Genomic DNA, 12852 nt, shown 5'->3' on the forward strand with positions numbered 1-12852 from the left:
TAGGAATATGGGATTAGTGTAGGATTAGTATAAATGGGTGGTTAATGGTTGGCACAGACTCGGTGGGCCGAAGGGCCTGTTTCAGTGCTGTATCTCTAAATCTAAATCTAAAAATCTTAACTCAGGCCAATACTTATTAACTAAACACAAAGCAGAATAGTGTGTGCCTGTTTTTTGATACAAAGATAAAATACACAATTCTTTCTTGTTCTTTCTTCAAGCGCCTTTCCAAACGATTATTATAACACTGAAGAAAAATAAAACTAAAGAAAAAGTTAGTTCTCACAGTTAAATAACAGCTTCAATATTCTTACAGCAAAAAGAGTTAAAGACAGCACTGCAACCTTGCAGCCCTTTAACAGAAGGGGACGGAATCTTTCCCATATCTCCTTTATTTAACCTTTTTCTACCTTAAATCAATTTGCAACTGCTGATGTTCGCTACTTAACCTCATTTGGGAAACAGGGGGCGAGCTCCTCTTGGAATGGGAGGACAATCTGGATGCTTGTATGTCTGATAATGAAGAGATCACCTATTACACCCAACATAGTAAATGGTTGCAAACAGCCGAAATGAGCAACCCTCCAGAAGTGCCATCTCCCACTGTTCCTGTTATTACACCCCCATGCCCCCAAAGGCACATCAGTCCCTGTTGCTGTCATAACAAAAGCCACTATTAAGAAAGCGCAAGGTTCCACCTTCCTCCCCGGTTTGCTAAAAGTGTCACACATCTTCAAAGCTTCAAGATTGAAGTTATCTCTTACAAAACAATATGTTCAGTGCCTTTTCACAGTTGCAAAACGAACTGTTAAATCGAAATAAAAGACTACAGCAGCCTCTTTAATTTAAAATGTAATTCAGTTTTTATATCCCATTTCTGGGTGCACAATCTCAAATTGAAATGTACACACTCAACAATCACATTCACCATTTCTTAATTCCAAACAACTTAGAAATATTGATTCCCGTAATGGATTATGAATTCAATGTGCCACAAATCTGTGTTAAATTCCAATTTCTGAGCCCAAGGAACACACACTTCAACCGATTCACAACCAAAACATGATTCAAGTTTTACATAAAAAGTACACATAGGGAGAAGTCACAAACTTATGCCATGAATGTCAACAGCCTAACTACAAAGAGTTAATGACTTTTAGTTCATGGAAAAGAGCAGAGGCATACACAGAGATAAGAACAGACATTCATTCACACAAGCTTCCAACATTCAAACACATAAATAATGAAAACAAAATCCAGTCACCATTCTCTTAAAAATGAAACATGACACACACACACACTTCTTTTCTCACAGCAGTTTTTGACTTTCGCTGTGAGCCTTTATAACTTATCTTCATTTTCCTCTTAGCCGTTTTCCCTCACCTAGGATTTTCTTTTATTTTTGAACTGTCTTTGGTATACTGTGAGCCAAACAGCTTTTAGCAAACCAGGGAAGAAGGTGGAACCTTGCGCTTTCTTAATAGTGGCTTTTGTTATGACAGCAACAGGGACTGATGTGCCTTTGGGGGCATGGGGGTGTAATAACAGGAACAGTGGGAGATGGCACTTCTGGAGGGTTGCTCATTTCGGCTGTTTGCAACCATTTACTATGTTGGGTGTAATAGGTGATCTTTTCATTATCAGACATACAAGCATCCAGATTGTCCTCCCATTCCAAGAGGAGCTTGCCCCCTCTTTTGGAGAGGAGCTGACCCTCCTCTCATAACGGCGGGCACCAGATCTTACTGCCTACCCACCTTCCTTTTAGTTCATATATTTTCAGTCTCTGGTGGCACTGGTTAATAGTTTCTCAAAGGGCCCATCTAGCATCTTCTAGACCTTGTTTAAGTTTCACAATCTCCCTGGTACAAAATTCAATTCTTCCTCCTTCTGGTCAAATTTAACTGTTAGTGAATTAACCTGTAAGCAAGTAAAGCTGCATAGCTGCAACATTGCTGCGTTTTGCTGCTTGTCTAACTTTAAACTTTGGACTTGTTTTTCCAATCACATAATCTCCTGATCATTCTGCTTTTGTTGTGCCCAATCATCACTTTTATTAGCATAATAAAAAGGGCCATAGCCAAGTAGGTCTCATTCCTTTTGTGCTTTCAAATTTTTGATGTCCACGCTCTCTTGAATGGACGCAACTACCTCATCGAAGGGAGCTCTGTCTCCCTTTGTTAAATATTCTGTCAACAAAATCTGGACCTCATTATCTGACACCTTATCTACTTTCTCTTTGTATGTGGATGGAATGCTATTCTTATTCTTCCCTGACATCTTTTCACTTGCCTTTAACCAATTGGTGGGTTCTATTGATCCCACGACCCCTATGCTTTCCTTCCCTGGTGTAAATGATGGCTGGCCGAACACTACCAAGGTCCCAAATCACTAATACCAAATATTTCAAGTCCTAGTCTGGGCCTGCAGCGGGTCGCCAATTGTAAGATTTAGAACCTTACTTATAATCTGTTCTTGGACTCGACATAAAGAATTCAGACAAGAAGACACCTGAATGTAGTGAGTATGGGAGAAAGCTGGCAAGAAATATAAAGACAGATAGAAAGAGTTTCTGTAGATATTCTTGCGAGAGTCCATATTTTTTGTTAAAGCTTGGAATCTATATTCGTAAAAACTAAAAAAAAGATTTCATGGACATTGAAACATCTGGATATAGATGAACTTTATGGATGCTTTTGAAAACAGCAGGGTCAACAAGATGTTCCTGGTTTTGACCAGTAAACAAATACTGGATTTCAAGGAGACCACAGGGAGTTTTGACCTAAGAGCTACCCTTTGTCATGACAAGAGAGAATTTATGACTTAGCATGAGACCAGCTTGGAAAAGTAGTTTCACTTTGAACTGTTAAAAGATGCTGGTTTTAAGACTAAAAGCAGGCAGTTGGAATCTGCAAATGGACCTGCCAGGAGATCAGAAGAAACTGGGGACAGAGTATCTAATTAGCTTTTTCAGTAAGTGGGAAAATTTATTGATATGCTGTGACCTGTGGAGAAGTGGGACTGAATTAACAGTGCACTCCTCCCACCTCAGATAACTGTTACCTGCATCTTTGAAGAATCCCTGCTCTGGAAAAGCAAAAGCTTGTATGATGTGGTATGGTTGCCTCCTGTAATTTTGGAGACATCCTGAATGCTTGCAGAAACCTTGCATCTTTAAAAAAGGACTTTCGCATCAAATGTGTGGGAGAACTGATACCTCTGTTGCTGCACACCTGATGAAAGACCTATGTGAAGCTTCTGCAGTTGAATTTCTTTGAACGTCTACCCCAGAACAGACTGTTCATCAACCTCACCAGGAAAGACTCCGAGTGGCATCCAACTATTCGACTTTGGGACACCTTGCCAAACCAAAGGACTTCCTTCCAGATCATTGCAGTCTAAGTTTTTTTTTATTCCTTTTATTCCTTTGAAACAGCTGTAAACAAAAATCCCTTTTTTTCCCGGTTAACCGGTTTTTGGATGTATGTGCTTGGATAGGGCTAGGATAATAATATGGGGCTTTAATGTTTCGATTTACATATATATTTGATTCATTATTGGTTAAGACTTGGTTTTACAATACAAGGATAGTTTTATTGTTTATTAGAGAAACCTGGTTGGTGTGCTTTATTCTGGGGACAGAGTATCTAATTAGCTTTTTCAGTAAGTGGGAAAATTTATTGATATGCTGTGACCTGTGGAGAAGTGGAACTGAATTAACAGTGCACTCCTCCCACCTCAGTCATAACAATATTTAAAGCAGAAAAGAGTTAACAAAATGAGTGTTGATTCTATAGAAAGTGAGTCTGGGGAAATTAATAAGGGAAAATAAAGGAGATGGCAGATGAACAGGTATTTTTCATTGGTCTACACCCATCCCACAAATAGCTGTAAATCAGAAAATGGAAGGGAGGGAGGAACTCAAGAAAATTACAATCACCAGGGAAATCGTACTGAGCAAGTTGTTAGAGCTGCAAGCTGACAAATTTCCAGGTCCTGATAGACTTCATCCTAGGGTCTTAAAAGAAGTGGCTAGCGAGATAGTTGATGTGTTGGTTTTGATTTTCTGAAATTTCCTAGATTTGGGGAAGGTTCCATTAGATTGGAAAATAGTCAATGTACCTCCTTTATTCAAAAAAAGAGGGAGACAGAAAGCAGGAAATTACAAGCCAGTTAGCTTAACATCTGTTATAGGGAAAATGTTAGAAGCTATTATTAAAGACGTTCTAGCAGGGCACTTAGAAAAATTCAAGGTAATCAGGCAGAGGCAACATGGTTTTGTGAAAGGGAAATCATGTTTAAGCAATTTATTGGAGTTCTTTGAAGAAGTATTTTGTGCTGTGGATAAAGGTGGATGTACTGTACTTAGGTTTCCAGAAGGCATTTGATAAGGTAGTTTGTAAAGTAGTTTGATCTGTGTAGCTGAATGATCACCTTTAAACTGAATTCCACTCTAATTGTAAAAAAAAATACAGTACTTGAAAAAGAAGCCAATTAATAATTTATCAGACAATCTGATATGTTCGCTGTTGAAGTAAGACCAGAATATGTTGGAAATTTACAGGTCAGTCAGCTTCTGTAAAGATATTGCCGATGCTGGCTGACCTGCGTACCCCGGTATTTTGTGGTTTTATTTAAAATTTCCAGCATTTTCCACCTTTCGTTATATTAGCGAGTAGGGTGTCAATGGCGGTGCTGCTTTCCCATAGTTCCCAGTGAGTCAGAAAGTCCCCTGTGGATTATTGCTGGGTAATCGGCGCAGGCGCCCTACGGCTGAGCTGTTCCCCGGCGGCGGACGCCATTTGGGGCGGGAGCAGCAAGTTTGCTGATCAGCCAGGAGTGCAGATGCTGCGTTGCAACAGCGGTAAGGATTATGGGGTGGGGGAGGAGTGACTGGGGGCAGCGAGCCCCTCGGGGGGAGCCCCTATTCCCGGGATAGTCCGTTGCAGCCTTGCCCGGAACAAACTTTGACCTGGGAGTGGAGCAGCGGCTGAGCCTTTGTCCAGAAGTAGCTGGGCTGAACAGGGTCCTAGCGCCCGCTATATCTTGACCCATCCTTCCAGTGAGTGGGTGAGGTTATTTGAGGGCACCTCTTAGACTTCAGATCACTGTATACTTGGGAGTGAGCTGCATCAGTTTGAGCATCAAAGTTTCTTGAGGCGTAGGTTTGACTCTTTCAGGGCAAGAAGTCCAAATAAGAGGAACTTGTTAGAAATATTCAATTGGGAACACTGAGACAGCACGAGGGACAACACTTTGTTTGAAGGCAACCAGGTCGTTTGTTGTGGCAGTGCTCACTTTTACAGTCACAGGAGCTTTACCTAAAATACGCCTTCAGCTAATCCAATTGAACTGGCCAAACCCTTAAACGGCCTAAGGGCAATTGTAGGTTCATTGCAATTGATGAAAGAGGTCTGTAGGTTGGCAGATGCCTGTAAATTTAATGCTTGGAGGCAGAAGGAAGCAATGTGAAATAATTCTCCTTTTCTTTCAAACAATACTTTTGACAGGTTGACCTGTGCCTGTTGCCGTGGAACCGCCTGTAATAAGAGCCATAGTTATTTAACTGTAGGGGTGTTTTTTTTTAAATTGTTAGTGGGATGTGGGCGTCTGGCTAGGTCAGCATTTATTGCCCATTCCTAATTGTTCTTGAGAAGATGGTGGTGAGCTGCCTTCTTGAACTGCTGTAGTCTTTGGGGTGTAGGTATACATACAGTGCTGCTAGGAAGGGAGTTCTAGGGTTTTGATTAGATTAGATTAGAGATACAGCACTGAAACAGGCCCTTCGGCCCACCGAGTCTGTGCCGAACATCAACCACCCATTTATACTAATCCTACACCAATCCCATATTCCTACCAAACATCCCCACCTGTCCCTATATTTCCCTACCACCTACCTATACTAGTGACAATTTATAATGGCCAATTTACCTATCACCCTGCAAGTCTTTTTGGCTTGTGGGAGGAAACCGGAGCACCCGGAGAAAACCCACGCAGACACAGGGAGAACTTGCAAACTCCACACAGGCAGTACCCGGAATCGAACCCGGGTCACTGGAGCTGTGAGGCTGCGGTGCTAACCACTGCACCACTGTGCCGCCCAGTGACAGTGAAGTCCAGTACCTAGGTCAATGCCAGGCGATCTGTCTTAGACTTCATAGCAGTTTAATACAACTGAGTGGCTGAGGGACATTTAAGACTCAACCACATTGCTGGGGTCTGGAATCATATGTAGGCCAGACCAGGTAAGGATGGCAGATTTCCTTCCCTAAAGGACATTAGTGAACATTTAGGTTTTTACAACAATCAACAATGGTTTCATGGTCACCATTAGACTAGCTTTTCATTTCAGATTTATTAATTGAATTCAGATTTCACCATCTGCCATGGTGAGATTCGAACCCATGTCCCCTGAGCATTAGCCTCTAGATTACTGGTCTAACGACATTACCACTATGCCACCACCTCCTCCATGAGGGGAAATAGGGGGGTTTTGTATAGAATGAAATGGGAGAAATGGATTGAATTCCATTCCTGATCACCATTTGTCTCTAATGTGTCCTTAGGATTATACTGGGGTGAAGTAGCACAGTAAAGTTTCTTTGTACGTTATTTTAACATTAATCTCTCAGTGTGCACTATGTTGAAATGACACTGTGAAATTTTAAATAAAATTTTGACGTAATCGGTTCTCTGGATTTGGGTGAGGCTGGCATTTATTGCCCATCCATAGTTGCCCTAGGATGATGGTGGACCTTCTCTTCGAATCACTGCAGTTCTTGTGGTGATAGTGTTCCCATGATGGGGCATCCATAACTAGAGTTCTCTGGATGATAAAGGAAATCGAAGTTAAAATGAAACAGTTAAAGGTGGCTTATGACAAATATCAGCTGCAGAATACAATCGAAAGCCAGACAGAATACAGAGAGTGCAGGGGGAAATTGAAAAAGGATAGAAGGGCAAAGGGGGATTAAGAGAAAAGACTATCATGTAACATAAAGGAACCCAAAAATCTTTCATAAACGTATAAAAAGCAAAAGGATAGTTAAAGAAATAGTGAGATGATTAAAGGAAATCTTGTGAAGGCAGAGGGCATGACTGAGATAATGAATGAGTACTTTGCATCTGTCTTCACAGAAGAAGAGGATGAAGTTAATGTCACAGTAAATGAGGAGGGAGTAGAGATATTGGAAATAATAAAATAGCTAGATAGGTGGTGCTAAATAGGTTGGCATCACTCAAAGTTAACAAGTCACCTGGTTCAGATGGGATGCATTCTAGGTTGCTGAGGGAAGTTAGCGTTGGTATTAAGACATTGACGTGAGTAGAGAAAGTACAATTTAGAAGTATGCCAATTATATAATACGTAGCATATGCAGTAAATAGTGAGCATGATAAAAGCAGACTTCAAGAGGACATAGACGGACCGGTGAAATGGACAGACACGTGGCAAATACAATTTAATGCAGGTAAGGTCAAAGCGATGCAGATTGGGAGGAACAACATGGAGAGGCAGCATAATCTAAATTTCAGATTTCCAGCATCTGCAGTATTTTGCTTTTATAATCTAAATGATACTATATTGAGGGGGGGGGGGGGTGCGAGAACAGAGGGACCTGCTTATTCACAAATCCTTGAAGGTGACAGGGCAAGTTGATAAGGTGGTTAGGAAAGTGTATGGGATAGTTAGCTTTGTAAATAAGGGCAAAAACATAGACGTTATACTCAATCTTTACAAACCTCTGGTTAGGCCTGAACTGGAGAAGTGTACAGTTTTGGGCAGCACACTTTAGGAAGAACGTCAAGACCTTGCAGAGGATATGGAGGACATTTGCCAGGATGATGCCCAGGGATGAGGGGGGTTGAGTTCTATGGAGAGATTGGAGAAGCTGGAATTGTTCTGCTTGGAGCAGAGAATGTTAAGGGGAGACCGAATAGAGATATTCAAAATTATGAGAGGTTTTGATCGAGCAAGTGGTGGGAAACTGTTTCCTTGAGCAAGTGGGTCAGTAACCAGAGGTCATAGATTTAAATAATTGGCAGAAGAGCTAGAGAGGAAATGAGACATTTCTTCACATGCAGGGCTGTTAAGATCTGGAAGAGACTATCTGAAAGGATGGTGGCATCAGATTGAACAGGAAATTGGATGTGTACTTGAAGAGAACGAGTTTTCAGGGTTATGGGGAAAAAGCTGAGGTGGGGGACTAAACTAGCAGCTCTTTTAAAGAGCCAGTACAGGCAAGACGGGCCGAATAGCAGTCTTCTGTGCTGTAAGTTTCTATTATTCGAATGTTAATGGATAAGATAAGCCTGAGCAACATTTGGACTGATTGTGAAGGATGCGTTGGGCCTCCAGTGACGTTGTGCAGTTGGGATACACCGTTTTAGGACAAGAACATTTGAAACCTTCAAGCCACATCAGCTCCACAATAATACTCGACACATCACATCAAATAAACCTCTGCTGACAAAACATCATTCACCATGAGCAGAGCCACAGGTGATCTGCCAGTACGTCTCCCTCATTTGCTGCATTCCACAGGAATTCTCTGCAAGTGCTTGAGATATTTCTGACACGAGTTGGTAAGCTAAACTAATGCAAATGATTGAAATCTTCCTTTATTTCAGGCCATTGCAACAACTTGTCGAAGTTAGAGATGGAGCTGGATGTTGACTCAGTGAGGGGAGCAGACATGCCAGAGGGGCCTGAAGCCGCTGAATACATTCAGCACCCTCCCGCCTTTCAGGAGCTGAGTCGATACTGCTGCTCTCTGTGTGGCAAGGGCTTCAATATTCCTTCCCGGCTGGAGGTCCACCTGCGTGTCCACAGTGGGGAGAGGCCCTTTGAGTGTTTTGCTTGCCAAAAGAGATTCCGCACGTCTGACCACCTGACACAGCATGAGCGGATTCACACCGGGGAGAAACCATTCGAATGTGCTGAGTGCGGAAAGCGGTTTTACACATCTGGGCAGCTGACGGTCCATCACCGCTCGCACACGGGCGAGAAACCGTACCAGTGCAGTCTGTGCAAGAAGTGCTTTTGCACGTCTGGACAGCTGACTGTGCACCGTCGGTTTCACACCGGAGAGAAGCGGTTTGAATGCAGCGTCTGCAAGAAACGCTTTTACACGCTGAGCCACGTGACCATGCACGAGCGATGTCACACTGGGGAGAAACCGTTTGAATGCACCGTGTGTCATAAACACTTCTACACATCGGGCCAGCTGATCAAACACCACCGGTCGCACACTGGGGAAAAGCCGTTTGAGTGCACCAAGTGCAAAAAACGCTTCTGCACGACCAACGGCCTAATGAAGCACCGGCATTTGCACAGCGGCGTGAAACCGTTCCAGTGTTCCGTGTGCGGCAAAGGATTTGTTCAGTTCACTCACCTTTCCAAACATCAGCACACTCACCTGAAAGAGGAGGCATTCTCATCAGGTTTTCCCCCGCCAACGTAGAACGCTACAGCCTGACATCACTGCATCATCACTTTCTCCAAACAAGCGCAGCCAGGAATTCTACCGTTTTCTGTCTCAGAAAGAAATGAATCCCGGGAAGGTTTGATGCAAAGTGCGGAGAAATTTGCATACTTTATGCAGACAAAGGATGGATATCAAAATTTCTGCTTCCTGTGCATCCTTTGGCAGTCACAATTCTATCAGATGTTATACTTGTAAGGCCGAAAGAAGTCGCAATCGAGGAAATTGGGAATTTCCCGGTGCCAAAGTCACAAGTAGGAATGAAAACTATAAGTCGCAAAGTTCAAAAACTTACCGGTCAAAAATTGACAGCAAACAACTCGGGAGCAAGAAGTCACAGGGGAGCAAGGATTTGTGAGTTTATCACTAAGCTGAGGACTTAGTGCTGGAAATAAGATTTATAAAATAACAATGACATCAACATGACTAAGGAAAGAAAAAAATGTACTTGCCTTGCAGGTGCTTTTTGTATGTTTGCAATCTTTCTAATATCTTTGTTCATCTGAGCTATGTATCTTTTGTGAGAAGCCTGAGGCTTGAGTTGATGGTGAATCGAAAGATATGACTCTGTTAGCTGAATCATGGAGTTAAGCAGTAATGCGCCATTCTTACTGCAAGCAGGCTTCAAGCTGCCTCCATTCTGTGTCCAATAACAAGCTGGAGTGAGCCACACTGCTGGATTTTATTGTGATTGAGCGAAATGCCGGTCATTCACATTGTGTGCCAAGACTTACAGTCCAGTTACGGGAGAGTATTAACAATGAATGTTAGGAAGAAATTACTAGGACTGTAATGATTTTTTGTGTAAAAATACCAAGATGTCATAAAGCATAAACTGATTGGTTTTATCTGTCATAACTTTGACAAGAAAAACAATATAAAGAAACATATTCAATGGACTTTCCTTTCCAGCTTATGAAACAGCCATAGCCCAGAGATATATTCCTCCTACCATCACTAACCCCCCACCTTCAATGTCCAGCAATGGTCATGCGGTCAGTTGTCTGGAGACACCCTGGGGTCACTGATCTCTCTTTTGTTGACTCTTCCAGTGGGGAGTGTGCGTATTCGCAGAGAATGTCTGACCGTTGTAGTGGGCCTCGGGCCTGGGTTTCCGTAGCTGCTGTCCTGCAGCTGTGCCGTGTGATAACTGGAGAGGCAGGAAACCCCCCCAGGTAGGTTGGGCCCAGGTGTCAATGGCTACCCAGAACCAGACCCACTGCTTGTGGTGTAAAACGGGCTGGTCCCTGGATTAAGATCTGATATTTCAACAAACCCCCTCCTTCCAGCAGGTGTTCCCCCTCCCCAGCTTCCCCCCCCCCCCCCACCCAGGTGTATCAGCAGGAAATATATTTTGTCTGCTTCTGTCCAGTTAATGGAGCGATGTTCACTAGTTTCTTCTGTACAAAGTTGGCAGTCTGGCAGACAAACTGCAAAACTATTGCCAATTGGAAGGTGTTATTGGGTTTCAGCTTCAGGCTTTTGAGATTCCCAACACTTTGTGATTGTTTTGCATTTCTGTGCAATGTAGATGTGGCAGTTTAATGTTTTCATATGCTGTTTTATATTTATATCTAGAGCCTGTGGGATTACCCACAATCAGATGATCAATATAAATTTTCATGTACAGAATGGCAGTAGATGGGAGAGAACTCGATCCACAGGGACACCTACTGGGGCCGTTTGCAACTGCACTGTGACCGTTGACATACAGATTTGAATGTGAAATGTTGACACAATGTCATAACGGCAAGGAGTAAGGGTTGTGGATGGGGTATGCATGCCTGTAGAAGCATTGTAACATACATAGTTACACATATTATCTCTGAGTCTGATGTGATCCTGATAAAATTATAAAGGAGGCCCAGAATTTGACCAGGCAGAATTAGTTATTGTGATGACTCTTAACTGCAAATTTATGTGGTATATTTACTATCAGATCGATTTTGGATCTTTTTGTATTGTTTTGGGAGGTTTATCGAGTGTAGCTAGTGCCTTCCGATGCAGATTTCAACACAGAATTGATTTAAAGAATCAGAAATCCTGATGATCAGTTCCTTCAGGAGTGCTGGAGATGTCTGGAACAGATCCTCCTCTATGAGCCCTTGCAGAGGAATGCCAGTGTTGTGTGCGTGGAAAGAGTTTAGATCGCCCCAGACTTTAAAAAAGCTACCTGTGCATTAACATTGGAGAGAGACCACTTTAACGTACATTGTGTGTCCTCCTGGTCAGCTGACGAAACAGGAAAAGCTTCTTCACGCAGCGAGTGGTGAAGGTCTGGAATGCGCTGCCTGAGAACGTGGTGGAGGCAGGTTCGATTGAAGGACTGAAAAGGGAATTAGACAGTCATGTGAAAAGGAAGAATGTGCAGGTTGAAGGGGAGAAGGCAGGGGAATGGAACTGAGGGAGTTGCTCTTTCAGAGAGCCGGTGTGGACACGATGGGCTGACTGGCCTCCATCTGCACTGGAACGATTCTGTGATTCAGCTTCACACTGGAGAGAAGATGAGTGGATGTGCGGTGTTTAACGGCAATTTTGCATGCCCGGAAAAGTAAGAGTCTTTGACAATCACAAGACATTCCAAAGCGCTTTACAACAAGTGAAGTACTTTCCAAGTGTACTCACTGGTGTAATGTACGAAACGTAGCAGCTAATTTGCGAACAGCAAGTTCTCACAAAGCAATGTGATAATGACCAGATAATCTGATTTATTGATGTTGATTGAGGGATAAATATTGACCAGAGCACTGGGGAGAAGAACTCCCCTGCTCTTCTTTGAAATATTGCCATGGGATCATTTACATCTCACAGTCCACAGTCACGATAGCATGACACGACTGGCGACTAAGATAAAGTGATAGTCTGGAGTCTTCCTCGTTCACAACATCCCAGCTCGGTTCAGTAGTGCCGACCCAGAAATAGGATGAACTAAGACTCAGTCGCCATTAATGACTGGATAGCTGTTGGGGAATGAGCCTCAGTGAAGTCAGATAGTGCAACATTAGCCTGGGAGAACTAACCGAGAAAGGAAATGTGGCACTCAGTATCATAAAAACAATAATCAGAGCCTCACAGAAATAAGTATTGGACCCCATTTATTGTGTATCGATAAATGCACATCATACGGGACCAGTTTACAGATCGGACCCATTGGTACAAGTTAGGGTTAAGATTACATATTGCCTCCTTCGATGGTCAAATGCCTGAATAGTATTTTCTCAGGCCATTTATTTGACAAAGAACCAGCACAGACACAATGGTCCTTCTGCACTGGATGATTCTGTGACCCAATGTGCTTCCCCTTTCTCCAAGAATCTTGTAGTGTGCTGCTGTGGGCCCACAACAGGAGCTTGTGGACACTCCTTGATCT

At 42.8% G+C, this 12852-nt stretch overlaps 2 protein-coding genes across 4 annotated transcripts in view; both read left to right on the forward strand.

Moving 5' to 3' along the window:
- lgi3 (leucine-rich repeat LGI family, member 3) overlaps positions 1–12852 on the forward strand; it is a 57567-nt gene that overhangs the window by 19949 nt on the left and 24766 nt on the right. The window contains exon 1 of one of the 2 annotated variants that reach the window (XM_068022948.1): positions 4776–4864. The exons of the other annotated variant lie outside the window; for it this stretch is intronic. The gene's annotated coding sequence lies outside the window, so the exon portion shown is untranslated. Of the gene's footprint in view, positions 1–4775; positions 4865–12852 lie in introns of those variants that run through there. 2 annotated transcript variants of the gene reach the window in all.
- On the forward strand, positions 6106–12264 carry LOC137357020 (zinc finger protein 25-like). Of its 2 annotated transcripts, none has more exons than XM_068022951.1 (2): positions 6106–7469; positions 8629–12264. In XM_068022951.1, the coding sequence occupies exon 2, from the start codon at positions 8658–8660 to the stop codon at positions 9459–9461; it is 804 nt and encodes a 267-aa protein (XP_067879052.1). In that variant the 5' UTR covers positions 6106–7469; positions 8629–8657; the 3' UTR covers positions 9462–12264. The 2 variants fall into 2 exon arrangements, with proteins under 2 accessions (XP_067879052.1, XP_067879053.1); XM_068022952.1 differs by lacking the exon at positions 6106–7469 and adding an exon at positions 8413–8511.

The sequence above is a fragment of the Heterodontus francisci genome, chromosome 47 (assembly GCF_036365525.1).
Source record: "Heterodontus francisci isolate sHetFra1 chromosome 47, sHetFra1.hap1, whole genome shotgun sequence".
Lineage (NCBI taxonomy): Eukaryota > Metazoa > Chordata > Chondrichthyes > Heterodontiformes > Heterodontidae > Heterodontus > Heterodontus francisci.